At 36.6% G+C, this 14,703-nt stretch overlaps 1 protein-coding gene across 1 annotated transcript in view; it reads right to left on the bottom strand.

Moving 5' to 3' along the window:
* The window catches only part of G2e3 (G2/M-phase specific E3 ubiquitin protein ligase), a 57,257-nt gene extending 42,663 nt beyond the window's left edge, over positions 1-14,594 (bottom strand). The window contains exons 1-2 of the mRNA XM_013510386.1: positions 14,514-14,594; positions 1,545-1,585 (exon numbers count right to left, since the gene is read on the bottom strand). Of these exons, the coding sequence (XP_013365840.1) occupies positions 1,545-1,581 (37 nt within the window). The 5' untranslated portion in view covers positions 1,582-1,585; positions 14,514-14,594. The remainder of the gene's footprint in view (positions 1-1,544; positions 1,586-14,513) is intronic.
* Positions 14,595-14,703: the final 109 nt, after the last annotated feature.

Consider the following 14,703-nt stretch of genomic DNA (forward strand, 5'->3'; position numbering starts at 1 on the left):
TTATTGTAGTTAATGATCTTGGTTTTTTTGTTTTTGTCTTTTTGGACCAGGGTCTCACTATGTAGTTCAGGTTGGCCTTGAAATCAATTTGTAAGCCAGGCTGGCCTCGAATTCCCAGTGATCCTCCTGCCTCAGCCTCCCAAGTGCTGGGATTACAGGCATGTGCCACGATGCCCAGCATTGATCTTGGTTTTGTAATGAAAGCTTCCATTTAAACACATTCATACAAGTGAAAACTGGAGTTCACCTTGGAAAAAACTAAGTAGGTAAAAGTAAGGGTGTATTTCTACTTGACAAATGTATGTAGGTACTACACAAATTACTAAAAATTAAGAACTACTAGCATGATCACCTGCCCAACTTCACAGAATTAGTAAGTGGGAATAGACTAGCCCACAGAGAAATGACTGCGGAGTATACTGTGATAATTTATTTGCAAACGATGAGAGTACTAAAAAAATTACAGAATATAATATTAACTATCAAGGCAAAAACTAAATCCACACATAATGATTATAGTATATCATCTGACCTAAGATACTCGAAAATGTACATACTGTAAAATTTTAAAACTATTAGCATAGTTGATAGACATCTACAGATAGAAGAAAAGAAAGGAGGAGGTTTATAAGCAAATTTCCTTATCCAAAATGAGGTAGAACAAACTGATACTCTCTCAAAGTGATGGATGTAATACAGAATTTTAAGCCTAATATTTTTATTGGGAATTCTTTAAAATCTAAACAACTGGGTTACTGGCAGAAGAGTACAAATTAACAATTCAGATTCCTCATCTTTCATGGTAGCAAGAAAACAGACACTGCTAGTAATACAGAAAACAGTAACCATATACAAAGGTTAAAAAGACTGCATCTATTTGGAAATATTTTTGTGAAAACCTAAGAGGTAAAATAATCCTTTTCATGCCTAAGTACTGTTGTTATTTAAATTGTTCTCATTCGCATTTTTCATTTTGTAAGGAAAAGTGATGCAAAAAGATGAAAAGATTGCTGGGTGCAGTATGCTTGTAATCCCAAAACTTAGGAGGCTGAGGCAGGAAGACTGCTGTGAGTCTGAGGCCTGCCTGGGCTTTACAGTAAGTTTAAGACCAGCCTGAACTACATAGCAAGACCCTGTCTTAAAATAAAACAAGTGTTATGGTTTGTGTCTGGGTGTCCCCCCAAAGCCTCATGTGGTCATGGGGTAGGCTTTTAGAGTTTGATTGATTATGGATTTGAGAGCTACACCAACACCGGCCCTGGGGTGGATAGTCTGCATATGTAAGGGAGAGGAAAAGGCTGCTTGTAGGGGCCATTCCTCCCTTGTGTGCTTGTTACTTTTGCTGTGTTCTGCCACCATGAGCTGTAGCCCTCAGCCATGTGCCACTCTGCCTTATAACCTGCCAAGTATGGACTAAAACCTCTATAAACATTTAATATACTTTAGTACAAGAAACTCAGATGAACCAGGAAATTCATTCCTAGTGGATACGAAGCATTCTAAAAGAGTTTATTGACTTTTCAATATTTTAAATAATTACTTACCAAGATTCTGTGAGACACCAGGTTTATTTTCATTCATTTTACTAGGAAAAAATAAAAATATATCAATTCATCCATCTTATTTTTAAAAGCCTCAAATAAACCATCTGAATTAAACTTATTCAATGTGTAACTGTAAATGGTTCAAGTAATCCTTTCTTACTCTACTATAGTAATTAATTTTCTCACCTTTCATACATGTAAGACCAATAGTTCTCAAGAGTGGTAGTCTGAGGACATTTTTAGAATTGGAAGGGATGTTTAATTATCAAAACATGTAATATGACCTTGACATTTACTAGAAAGGGGCCAGGATTCCCAATGCAAGAAAATTCTTCACAAGAATAGAGCAGACTTTTAAATTTTCAAGTGAATATTAAAGTAGGTTAAAAAAAATTACATTAACTTGAAACATTACATTACATTAACTTAGGACCAATGCTCCTCTTACATATAAACATCAAGTTGTTGTTCCTGCCATGTTAGGACAAGATGAGTATTTCTAAAATTGTAACTTCTACGTAAATCAAAGAACTTATATTTAACTTCTATGAAAAAATATCAGCAACATGAAAACAATTCCTTTTTAGTTTGTATTTGTAGCTATTGCACTTGAGGTATTCTAGATAGTGCTGTAAGCATCTCACTGCCTCACTACATTTTGTAGTAGTAGGGCTCAACCAATAAAGGTCATTGACCTGTCCCTATGTTCTCACCCAACACTAGTTACTTAATAAAATTACTTATAATCATTACTGAAATAGGTTTCTCTCCCCCTATAAAGTTCAAAGAGAGAAATAATGCAATCACATTTTATAACTGCACAACCAAGGTCAATAAACACCTTTTCCAGTTCACAGAGGTAGTGAGAATAGGCTAACCCACAGAACTGTGACTACAGAGTAACTGACGCCACTTCATAGGGAAATAGTAAGAGTACAAAAAAATTCTACAGAATATAGTATTATATATCTAGGCAGGACAAAAACCACAAATACAGATTATTAGCAAATCCTCTAACCTAACATACTACAAAATATAGGGTACATATTCACTTATGAATACTAACCCAATTAAATTGATATAATTCTCTTATATAACCTATAATTTGCATTTTACATTGCCTATAAGAACTGTTCAGATTTAAACATAGATATATCTCATACAATGCTTTTGGGCTCCCTATAAAGTTACAGACCAACTCTTCTGAATCACTTAAGACTCTAAGACTTCATCTTCTATGACATCAAGATTGTTATATCTTAAGAGAATCCATACAACTTTTAAAATAGGTGTTGCAATTAAGTAGGTCTACATTACCTTTTTCAGCCCCTCTTCACAAATATTACAGGAGGGTTAAAGGAGTATCCCTTTATTCCCTTGGTCGTCTTCTTTCCTTCTCCCCCTTTTCCTTTTTTATTTCATTCTGGCATTGATTATAGTAAGTAAATGATGGCACTTTTGATGTCTGTAAGATGCCATGTTCATACAATGGCTACAAACTGCCCTAACTGGTCAAACAGATTGAGAATTACAACCCATATACCTGATTTCAAACATATTAAAAGGAGTGTATATATGTGTGACAGGGGAAGAAGTCTATCTTAAAATTGATGAAATACAACAAACAGTAAAACAAAATCATTACAACTATTAGAGTATCATGCTTTGTGTCTAGATGGCTCCCCAAAGCCATGGTGGGGGGGATGCTTTTCAGAGGTGGCTGACTCTAGAGTTTGTCACTGATTCAGGGTCCAGTGCTGGGATTAAGGGTGTGAGTGCTACACCACCCTAGAGTAGGTAGCCTGCATACAATATAAAGGACAGAAAGAGGCTTCCCCCTTTCTTCCTTTGTTGCTTTTGCTGTCTTCTACAGTCATGAATGGTTGGCCCTCCCCCATGTGCCACCCTGCCTTGGAGCAAGCAGAGTATGGACTGAAACCTCTACAGATGGTGAGCTAAATAAATCTTTTCTTTTTTAACTTTAGGTATTGGGGTATTTTGTCTCAGCAATGAGAAAAGTAAAGAAGACATGGGGCTTGTCTATAATTCAACCTATGATGATGAATTCAGTATAGTACCTCATAAACGAATGTATAAAATTCAATTTGCAGTGCATGATAAATAGTATCTATAATACTTAAGAATAAATGTGAACTTTTACATTTACAGTTTTTCATTCAGTATCCAAATACAGATTTAGCCAGATGTGGTGGCACACACCTGTAATCCCAGCACTCAGGAGGCTGAGGTAGACGGATTGTTCCAAGTTCAAGGCCGGCCTGTGCTACAAACTGAGTTCAAGGCCAGTCTGAACTGCATAGTGAGATCCTGTCTCAAAAACAAAACAAAACAAAACAAATACTTATTTACATTTGTGATCCCATCCCTCCAGCTCGTAATTCCTTTTCTTTCCCCCCCTTGGGTGAATTGTAGCTATTTATTGTTTACTTTTAGATTTACTAATATACAAATAAACAACTGAGTGTGATGTAATGTAGTCAACTCTAGCAAAATGGTAAAATCCCCGTATCACTCAGCATAGTGCAAATAAACATTTGCTGAATGAGGGCAACACAAGTAGGCTTTGTCTTGAGCCTATCAAAACACCACTTTCTTTAAATTTCATCTAAATGAGCCCCTTCTCCAAAATCCTGCAAGAGCTCTATTTTATCTTTTGTTTGGTGAAAAGCCCTGTGGTTCCTCTGGTTTATAATTTCACTGTACAGTCAAGAAACCTAACTTCACTAGACTACAGGTTTCACCCCAATGGCTATAAGCAATGGGGCAAGTCAAAGAATAAAGCAAATGGCAGAAAATAATTGGTAAAGCCAGACAAGGTTATAGGGGAGTTCTTATGCTACTTTGAGGCCCTTTTCTAAATGTAAAATTTTAACATTTAACAATTAAGATACCCAAAAGCTGAATAGACTGGTCTGAAAATACTGTATATTGCATACTTTTGACCAGCTGACATTAGCCTTTTTCCCAATTCCCAGCATCTGAAATAAACTTTTTATTCTGACTGAGCATCACTTTAAAGTCTCCAAAACAAAATTTAAGCCAAAAAAAAGACTAGTATTCACACATTTTTAAATTGGATTTCATAATTTGTTTTAGCTATATTCTTCAAGTGTATGAATTTTAAGATTTCCTAAGTGCAATGAGGAAAACAGTGGTATACAAGCACATATCTCAATAGATCAATTCTTTTTTGGGGGGTCTTTTTGAGACAGGGTTTCACTATGCAGTTCAGGCTGGCCTCAAACTTGCAGCAATCCTCCTGCCTCAGCCTCCTGAGTGCTGGGGATTACAGGCATACGCCACCACGCCCAACTAGATCCATTTTAATAACGGTTTTAGTCTTCAAAATATCAAATTGTTCCCTTCCTGGGGAAACCATTAACAACTTAATGAAGTTTTAGAAAGCCACTGTCAAAAGGTATTCTAAGTCTTTTCCATTGCTTACTTCCAGCTGGTCAGTCAGTGATAAGGTTTGATACTCCTTTCATAGACAGAGCCTGGTGCCTCTTCTCCTTGACTAGGAAACATGCCGTTTGGTAACTTGTTTGCACCAAAAAGTTTATGGCAGAAGTTACAATGTGTGTCTATGTCATAAAAGGCACTGTGATTTCCTCCTTGCTCTACCATGGATCATACCCTGTAGAAGTCAGTCACTATGTCACAAGAACTTTCAGGATGCTCCACGGAGAGGTCCACTTGATAAGAAACAGTCTTTCTACCCTCAGCCATGTGAACAAATTCTCAGAAGCTAATTTTCTAGCCCAAGCAAGGCTGCATATGAGTACAGCCTCAAAGCAACTTCACAAGTAATCCTAGGCCACAGCCACATAGCTGAGCTGCTCCCCAAATACTGACCTATAGTGGCTGTCAGATAATATATGTATATATTTTTTGTCTTTTTGAGACAGGGTCTCACTATGCAGTTCAAGCTGGCCTTGAGCTCACTTTGTAGCCCAGGCTGGTCTCGAACTTGCAACAGTCTTCCACTCTGCTCTCCCAGCTTTTTAGATAATACACTTTTATTGTTTGTTTCAGACCACCAAGTTTCACAGTGATTTATTACACAGCAATACACAGATTAAGAACATAAGAAAGTAAGCCAAATTCCCTCATTCCACCTGATAGCTACTTCTGTATAAATGAAGGTCAGGTCTTCCCTACTTAACATTTCCTACAGCTTATAATCCTAATGATTATAAGAAAAGCTCAAATGCAAGATGATACTGAGTATACAGAAAATATACTGGAATCAAACACTTGAAGAAACAGATTTTTTTTTAAATCTGGCACTTAAAAGTAAATATTCTTGCTAAAGGACTGATTTGGTTTAAATCAGTTCGAAGGTTCAACTTAATCTATACAAAGCAAATTGTTGGATATACTCTAAGTTCTTTTCCTTTACAACTTTTAATTTCCTTTACAAATTTGTATGTCCTATTCATATTTAGCTTTAATTTCATTTTCTGATTTGGCATGATTAATTTTATTTATTAAAAGTACATAAAGCAAAACTGGCAGAACATATAGCTTTGGGAGTTTGTGCCTCTTTAAAAACAGAAAAACTTAGCAAAATTGCCTTAATTAACAATGTCCCAACAAAGAGAACACCAAAAGAGACTGAAGGGATAAAAAGGAAGCAAACAAATATTGCAGCTGTAAAGTACAATAACAGAAGTGGAAAATGCACCACAGGGGTTCAGAAGTAAGAATCCCATTTGAACAGGCAAAAGAATCAGTGAACCTGAAGACAGGGTAACTGAATTTATCCAGTCTGAGGAGCAGAAAGAAAACAGGAAGAAAAAAAAAAAAAAGGAAAAAGAAAATGTACATAACCTAAGAGACTCCGAGACACTACCCCAGTGTGGGTATATATGTTTAATAGAACATACCAATATTATTAATGGAAGTCCAACAACAGGAGAAGAGCAGAAAGAATATGATAAAATGAACCAAAACTTCCAAAATCTGATAGATTTCAATCTGTACATTTTCAAGCTGCCCAAGTATCTCCAATCAAGATAAACTCAAGATCTGCACCTTATGACATAGTATAGCCAAACTGACAAAAGCAAAAGAAATCCCCTGGTAAGATTAAGAGCCAACTTCCCATCAGAAACCAAGACTTTCAGGAGGCAGAAAGAGGAAAGGAGGGAGGAGGGGGGAGAGAGGAGGGAGGAAAGGAAGGAGGGAGGGAGGGAAGGAAGGAAGGAAGGAAGGAAAGAAGGAAGCAAGGAACAAAAGAAGGAAAGAAGGAAGCGAGGGGAGAAGCCAGGCAAGTAGGCAGGCAAATATTCTATATGCAGCCAAACCATACTTTAAAAAGCAGAGATCAGTTCATAGATTCACCTGGGAAGCAGGTAAGTAAACAAATCTTTCATACATACAGTATAGTAAATTGTACACAGAGAGAGTGACTGAAGATGATATTATAATAATCTTCACAGTTGAGATATACTGCACAGACAAGGCAGGAAGGGCATTCTACGTGGAGTATATATATGCAAGGGCACACTGGTGTGTTGGAGTATGCAATGTTTGAAGAACGCTAGGAACTTCTGGGAGTATCTCTTGTTGATTCTACCATATGGCTGAATCTCTTTGGGTTGGATAATTAGATAATAATACAATCTCCTCCATTGCCTAAATATCCCCCCCCTCCCCGCCGTTTGGACTCAAGTGGGCAAGGTCTAATTCCAATCTTAGCCTCTTCTGACTGACCAAGTCAAGCTCTAAATAACCAGACCACCCAAGCTCTATACTTCTTGAAACAGGTGGTATCTTCACCACAGATCAGGGTTTGGTCAATAAAGAGAGTTAAGCCAGAGAACCCACAGGACCAGGTCCTCTCTTTCCTAAAAAAACTATCCATCATTTTTCAAACAAGAGAACTGTTCTGCGGCCTCATGAGATATAGTAACTAAGCTCTAACGACTGAATAGGAGCCAGGCAAAGGAATATGGCAGAAAGAATAGTAGTCTTGGGTCGCATACTCCTAGGTTTGAACTTCTAGTTTTGGGTGCATCCTTGAGCAGCCCATTTCCTCAAATTCCTCAGAGGCAAAATAGAGATACTCTGCCTTACCTATTAGAGTTTAAAAGTAGCAGATGTAATCATATGGAGGTAATGGAAGAATGGAAGGAGACAAGCAAGGATCTGAGGTTTCTGAACTCAAGACTAATAAAGTTTCCAGATCTTCAACTGTTTTGGGGTTTGTTGCTATTGCAGTTTGGTGGTTTTTGTCTATTCATGTTTTCATGTTTTTGAGATGGCCTTTACCTATGTAGCCCAGGCTGGTCTTGAATTTGCTACATCCTCAGCCTCAGCTTTTCAAATGCTGGAATTACAGACAAGAGCCACCACACCAGGCTTCCGGTCTCTATTTGTTAACAGTGGTTATTGCTGAGGACAGAGATAAGGGTGAAGGGTAGGATGACTTTTTTAAGTTTAGAAAATGGTATTGTTTGAAAGTTTTTACAATGAACATTATTTTATAATTAAAATTTCTTCTATGTGGATATTCTACCAATAAAAAGTTTATTGAAAGCTTATATTGTATGGAAAGTCATTCAGGAAATGGAGGAGAGAGACTTCTACAGAGCACTGGAAGGCTCAAAGAAAGATAATAAATGTTGATTTACAGTTCATTCTATCAAGAAGCTACAACCCACCTAATCAGAGCTCCAAAATACATGAGGTAAAAATTAATCCAGATCATTTTAGACTGATACAGAGCATCACTCCATTCAACAACAGAATAAAACAAGTTCATCTCAAGTGGACACAGAACATTTTCTATCGATAGACCATATGTCAGTCCACAAAACAAGTCTCAATAAATTTAAAAGCTTGGAATCACATGTAATACACATCTTCTTCAACCAAAATGGAATGAAACTGGAAATCCTTAACGGAAGGAAAATTGGAAACTCTACAAACATGGAGATTAAACAGGAAGATAACAACTGTTACCACTTCTTGTTTAGTGATGGCAAGGAAAGAAATAAAGTACATCTAAACTGAAAATAAAAAATAATTACTTACATAAGACATGATCTTATGTGTAAAACTATCCTAAGGAATTCACCAAAAACTTAAGAGTTAATTAATGTATGTAGCAAAGCTACAGGATATATAACATGAACACAAAAAAAATCAGCTGTATTTCTGTATAATACCAATAATTCAGAAAAACAGAAAGAATTCCCTTTACAGTAGCATAAAAACTTCCTAGGTAATAAGTTTAAGGAGATACAAAAGGTATGTTCAGAAAACTGTAAGTGGTGTTGAAAGAAATTCAAGAACCCTAAATAAAAGACTGTTTATGTTAGAAGACTTTCTATTCTTAAAGATAGTAATGCTCCCCAAAGCAATGCATAGATCTGATGCAGTCTTAATCAGAATAGGAAAACAGATCGCAAGATGCATATGGAATTACACGGTACTCAAAATAGAAAATCCCCAAAAAGAAAAAGCTGAAGTATTCATACTTCTCACTTTCAAAGCTTATAACAAAACTACATTTAAAACTGTATGCTACTGGCATAAAGTTAAATATAAAAAAATCCATGGAAGAGAACAGCCCAGAAATAAACCCATATGTTTACAGTTAATTGCTTTTCACCAAGGATGCCAAGCCCAAAGGGAAAAGAACAGTCTCTTCAAATGGTACTGGGACAACTGGAAAACCACATAAAACTAAATGTTAGACCCCTACTCTATGCCTTATATATTAATACAAAGTGGATCAAAAATTTAAACATAAAAGTACAAACTATAAGTTTTAGAAAAAAATATTGGGTTAAGTTTTCCTGACCTCAGACTTAGCAAGTTTCTGAGATGACATCAAAACGATTATGTAACAAGGAGAAAATAAATTGTACTTCATTAAATATAAAATGTCTATACACGGAAGGACATTATCAAGAAGATGTAAGTCCATGAAATTGGGGAAAATATTTGGAAGTTATATAGCTGGTAAGTTTAGTCTCTAGGATATTATTAGAAACTCTCAAAATTCAACAACAAAAAGGCAGGTAAGCCCAATTCAAAAATGGACAAAATGTCTAAATAAACATTTCTCCAAAGAAAATATTTAAATAAATGATCAGTAAGCCAATGAAAATAAGCTCATCGTTATAGGGATATGCAAATTAAAATCACTATACTACACCATTCCATGCCTCTAGGGCAACTATAATTAGAAAGAGAGTGAGAAAGAAACAGAAGCCTATAATCCCAGCATGGGACCGTCCCCCACCCGCCTGCAGGACTGAGGCAGGGTGATTGCCCTGAGTAGGAGGCAGCCTGTACTATACAGTGAGACCCTGTCTCAAAAAAATAAAGAAAAAAAAAAAAAAAAATCTCAAAAGCAAAAGAAACAAAAATAAATAGAAAATAGCAAGTGTTGGTGAGGATATAAAAAAATGGAACCTTCACACACCATTGGTGGAAATGTGAAATGGTTCTCAACATGTTAAACACAGAACTACTCTATTGCCTATCAGTTCTACTATGTACATAACCAAAAGAATTAAAAACAAAAACTTGTACACAAATAAGTCATAATAACATTATTTATAAAATATACAACTAGATCGCAAAGATAGAAACAACTCAACTATCCATTAACTGATCAATGAATACACAAAGTATGGTATAGCCATATAGTGGAATATATGGCAATAAAAAGAATGAAATACAATCATCCATTGGTATCTGTGAGAGGATTGGTTCCAGGCCTCCTTATCCACCTGGGCACATAGCAAAATCTTTGGATACTGAAGTCTATGATTTAAAATAGCACAGTATTTGCATGTAAAATACCTTAAACCTCTATATACTTCATCTGTAGATCACTTACAATACCTAATATAGAAACCATATAAATATTATATTGTTTATGGAATGACAAGGAAAAGCCTGTATGTGTTAAACATACACGTTATTTTCCAAATATTTTCAATATTGATTGGCTGAATCCACAGATGGAGAACCCAGAAACACAAAAGACCAAATGTATTCATTGACACATGTTACAACATGAGTCAATCTCAAAAATATTACTGTAAGTGGAAGCAGATATTAAGTGTCACACATTGCATAATCTCATTTATGTAAAGTATCCAGAACAGGTTAATCTATTAGAGACAGAAAGCAGATTTTGGCTTCCATGACTGGAGTTTTCTTTTATGGTGATAAAATGTTAGTTTAGACAAATGTTGCACATTATGAATGTACTAAATGTCACTGAACTATGAATTTTACCAAAATTTACCAAAAAATGTCAAATGTACCCCTATTTTATGTCAAATATACACATGAAGCCAAGAGAAATGAAGACATGTCTATTGCCCACAACTGTCCAGAATAGCTTTACTTCTTATAAAAATGGTAAGCAACCTAAAATAGCCATCCATGGGTTTTAAAAGTTACATATATTTACTGATATGTATCAATATATTTACTGAAACTCATCAAACTGTACCCCTAAAATAGGTGCATTTTATTGCTTACAAGCTAAATTACCAAATGGGCTTTATTAAAAGTTAAAGATATCCGTTTAAATAAAAGGAAAAGCAATAAAGTTGCAAATTTATATTAATTTAAATGTATAACTAGTCCTCAGGAAACAAGTTCTCTGCCTCCACATACTGGCTGCCTATGCCCATTCTTCATGTTTCTTTACAATTCCAATGTTAACCCAATCTATAAAAAGACCTTTACAGTTTTGCTTCCCAAGTCTTCCACATCAACTTAAAAATTCAAAAAATCATGTGAATGGTCTAGACCAGCAGTCTCCAACCTTTTTGGTACCAGGTACTGCTGGCCTGACAGGAGGCTGAGTTCAGCTAGTAATGGGAAACTGCTATAAATACAGATATCTTTGCTAGTCAGTACTTGGTTGGTTGAATCCATGCATGGAGAACCCAGAAGCACAAATGATCAAATGCATTCACTGACACATGTTACAACATGAGTCACTCTCAAAAATAGCTCTCTAAACGGAAGCAGATATTAAAGTCTGCTGTGCAGCCCAGTTCCTCTGAGTTCATGGCCTGGAGGCTGGGGACTACTTCACATACTCAAATATTACTCTGGCTGTGCTAGATGGGATATTAGTATCATGTGCTCCTTAGACCAGCCCCATGCAGTAGTTTTTAGACTGATGACCCTACAATATTGGGCAGGTTTTTATAGAAAGGAATGTGAACAAGGTTAGATAAGAGTATTAACTGTTCACATAGGGCAAACAAACTTCCTTGTTTAATCCCCTCACATTTGAATGAAGTTATTTTTTAGTAATACACAACAATATATCACTCTTATAATGTAGAAACTGCAAAGAGGGCGCTAAATATTCAAAAAGTATATTTTAAAAGTTACTGAGCTGTGCACTGCAGCACACGTCTAATTGCAGTACTTAGGAGGGTAAGGCAGGAGGACTGGATCCTGGGCTGCACAGTGAGTGCAGGTCAACCTGACCTACAAAGGGAGACTGTGTCTCCAAAACAAAACAAAACATAACCAAACCAAAATTACTTAATTCTTTTTCCATCTCCCTCCTCTGTCCTCCCCTTCCATTATGTACACGTACCAACTGTCCATGAGGAATGTAATCCTTATATACTACAAACATGTACCAATACAAATAAAAATTTAATTTAAAAAAATCTCATTAAAAAATAATTAAGTTATTATTTTGTTACCTCAGTTCTTCCTGTTAGTGTCAAGATAATCAATGGGGGAGAGAACTGAGTGAGGAAATACAAAGCATTTAGAATAAATAACAGAAAATATTGCTCTTGATTTTTCTCAACTGAATATCTACGGACCTTATGATTTTAATACTTATTTTTCCGTATTTGTGAAGTTTATTAACTACGTATCACTAAAATCTGTATTCAACTACACAGGATTATATTCTATCATTTTAGGGGAAAAAAATAGTTTCTTTTTTAACCTTTTCAACCATTAACCCAAAACACAATGTGCTAAATTGTTAAAATAACAAGTACTCATCAAACATTCACAGTTTCAGAGTATAAAGACACTGTTTTGTACTAAGCAATGCAAACTAAAGATAAAGAGGACAAAAGCACTCAAATCTAGTACTATGTTTATAACCAGATTTGCACTGAGGAAGAAGCACGTTGTCCAGGAAGTTTAGAAACCATCTGGGTAAAATCTTAAGTGGAGAGTAAAATAAAGGCTATATTTGCAGAATTGCACTAGTGACGATGGGACATTAGCAGGTCAGATAAGAGAGCTGGAATATTGTTACCACGCTTGAAGCGGAGTTGGGAAACAGTCTGAGAAGGGCTTTGAGAAAAAGGCTGGGATTTGAATTATGCACGAATGTTGAGTTATTAATTTTTTATGCTGCACTATCTGAGAGGCAAAAAGAAATACTTTTAAAAAAGGACGTGAATTTTTAATCTAGTTTCTGATTTCAGCTGAAGCAATTAGTGAGAGAACGAAATTAATGAATCTCTTCACCTGTTCACTTAGCTGAAAAGAGCTACTTCAGTGATATTGTGAAGATAACCTATATGATCCCTTGTATAATGTTACTCAGCATGGTAGGAGGCATATGCATCAGTCCCCATTTACCATCAGTACTGTAAACGTTAACTCATTTAATTCTCACAATAATCCTACAAGGTAAGTATTCTCTCCATTATAAAGTTGAGAACTGAAGCTGAACAGGTTAAATAGCTTATATAGGCACACGGAACTAGCAAGTGACAGAGACAGGACTCAAACCAAAGCAATCTCAGTGTTAACAATAACACCACAACACTTCTCTAGGAAAGACCAAGTCAGTGTTATTAAAATTCTGGTAGAATTTTCTAACCTTTCAATTTAATAGGCAGATTGATTACCTAACTGACTAGAATCTATGAAATCTTAAGTATAGGAAGCAGCATTTAACAAACCTTGAACCTACTGTATACTTAAAATATGAAACTCCTTTATATAGATAAAGCAAAACTCAAAGAGTCCACGAAGGGAAAAGTAATAAATTATGATGTGGAAATTAAGCCACAACAGATTATCATTTGCTGGTGGGATACAAGAAACTAGATAGTGTACAATCCTTCGGAGAGCCAATGTCTTTGTTGCAATTTCATGTAAAACGTATTTCAATGTCTGTAAGCACAGACTATTTAAATCTTTACTTCCTGACAAATACTGAAAACAACAACAACCAAAAAAGGATTCCTTAGCAGGGACGGGGGAAGAGGAGGAGCCAGCAAACGATTAAGGAATGTTTTTACCCTGAATATTAATAAATCCTTTAAAAAGACACGTATACATCCACATGGCACAAAACTCTGGTATTAAAATTATAAAAGAAGCTTAAAGTACCTTTTCCTATAAAGCAACATAGAAGGAAGTTGACATTTCAATAAAGCAAGGTATGAAACTTCCACACTTTAGTTTGTATTTGCCACCAATATCTAAAGTATTTGAAAAGATACGACTTTATTACCGGTCATGAGAATTTAATTCAATATTTAAAAAGAACCCCCCCCCGACAAAAAAAAAACACAAAAAACAAAAAACAAATAACCCACAAACAACAACACCCGAAGGAAAACGAACTCCGGAATGGATTTCTCCCAAAACGACACTAAGAACCCATCTAGCCAATGAACGAAGGGGGTGAAAAGGCAGGCCGGCGGGGCTGAACATTATCCTCATTGTTTGCAAACTAAGAACCTGGCGAAGCCCCGCTGTAATTACAGCTAGTTTAAACGAGCCCGACTCCGGGAGTTCTGCGGTCCTTGAAAACTGTCAACAGTGAAAAGAAAAATATCCGGGTTTAAAATACAAAGGCTACTCAGATTTCATTTAAATCTCCACCCTGCACGTGAGACGGCCCCTCCCCCGCGGGCCCGGGGCTCCCACGGCCCCCCGCCCCCAGCCCCGGGCGGATTCTGTTACCTGCGGTGCCGCGTTCGCCGCCGGATTCCTCTACAGTCCGGGCGTCCTCATTCGAGCCCAGCTGGAGCAACACGACACCGCGACTGCGGGAAAGCAAACCACGGAGACAGCGTGACAACGAGGTGCGGTTTGCGGGCCGGCCGGGCCTCGCCGCCCCCGGGACGAAGGCGGCGCGGGGCGGGGCGCGCTG

This window comes from Chinchilla lanigera, unplaced genomic scaffold (genome assembly GCF_000276665.1).
Source record: "Chinchilla lanigera isolate Chin_1 unplaced genomic scaffold, ChiLan1.0 scaffold00008, whole genome shotgun sequence".
Classification (NCBI taxonomy): domain Eukaryota; kingdom Metazoa; phylum Chordata; class Mammalia; order Rodentia; family Chinchillidae; genus Chinchilla; species Chinchilla lanigera.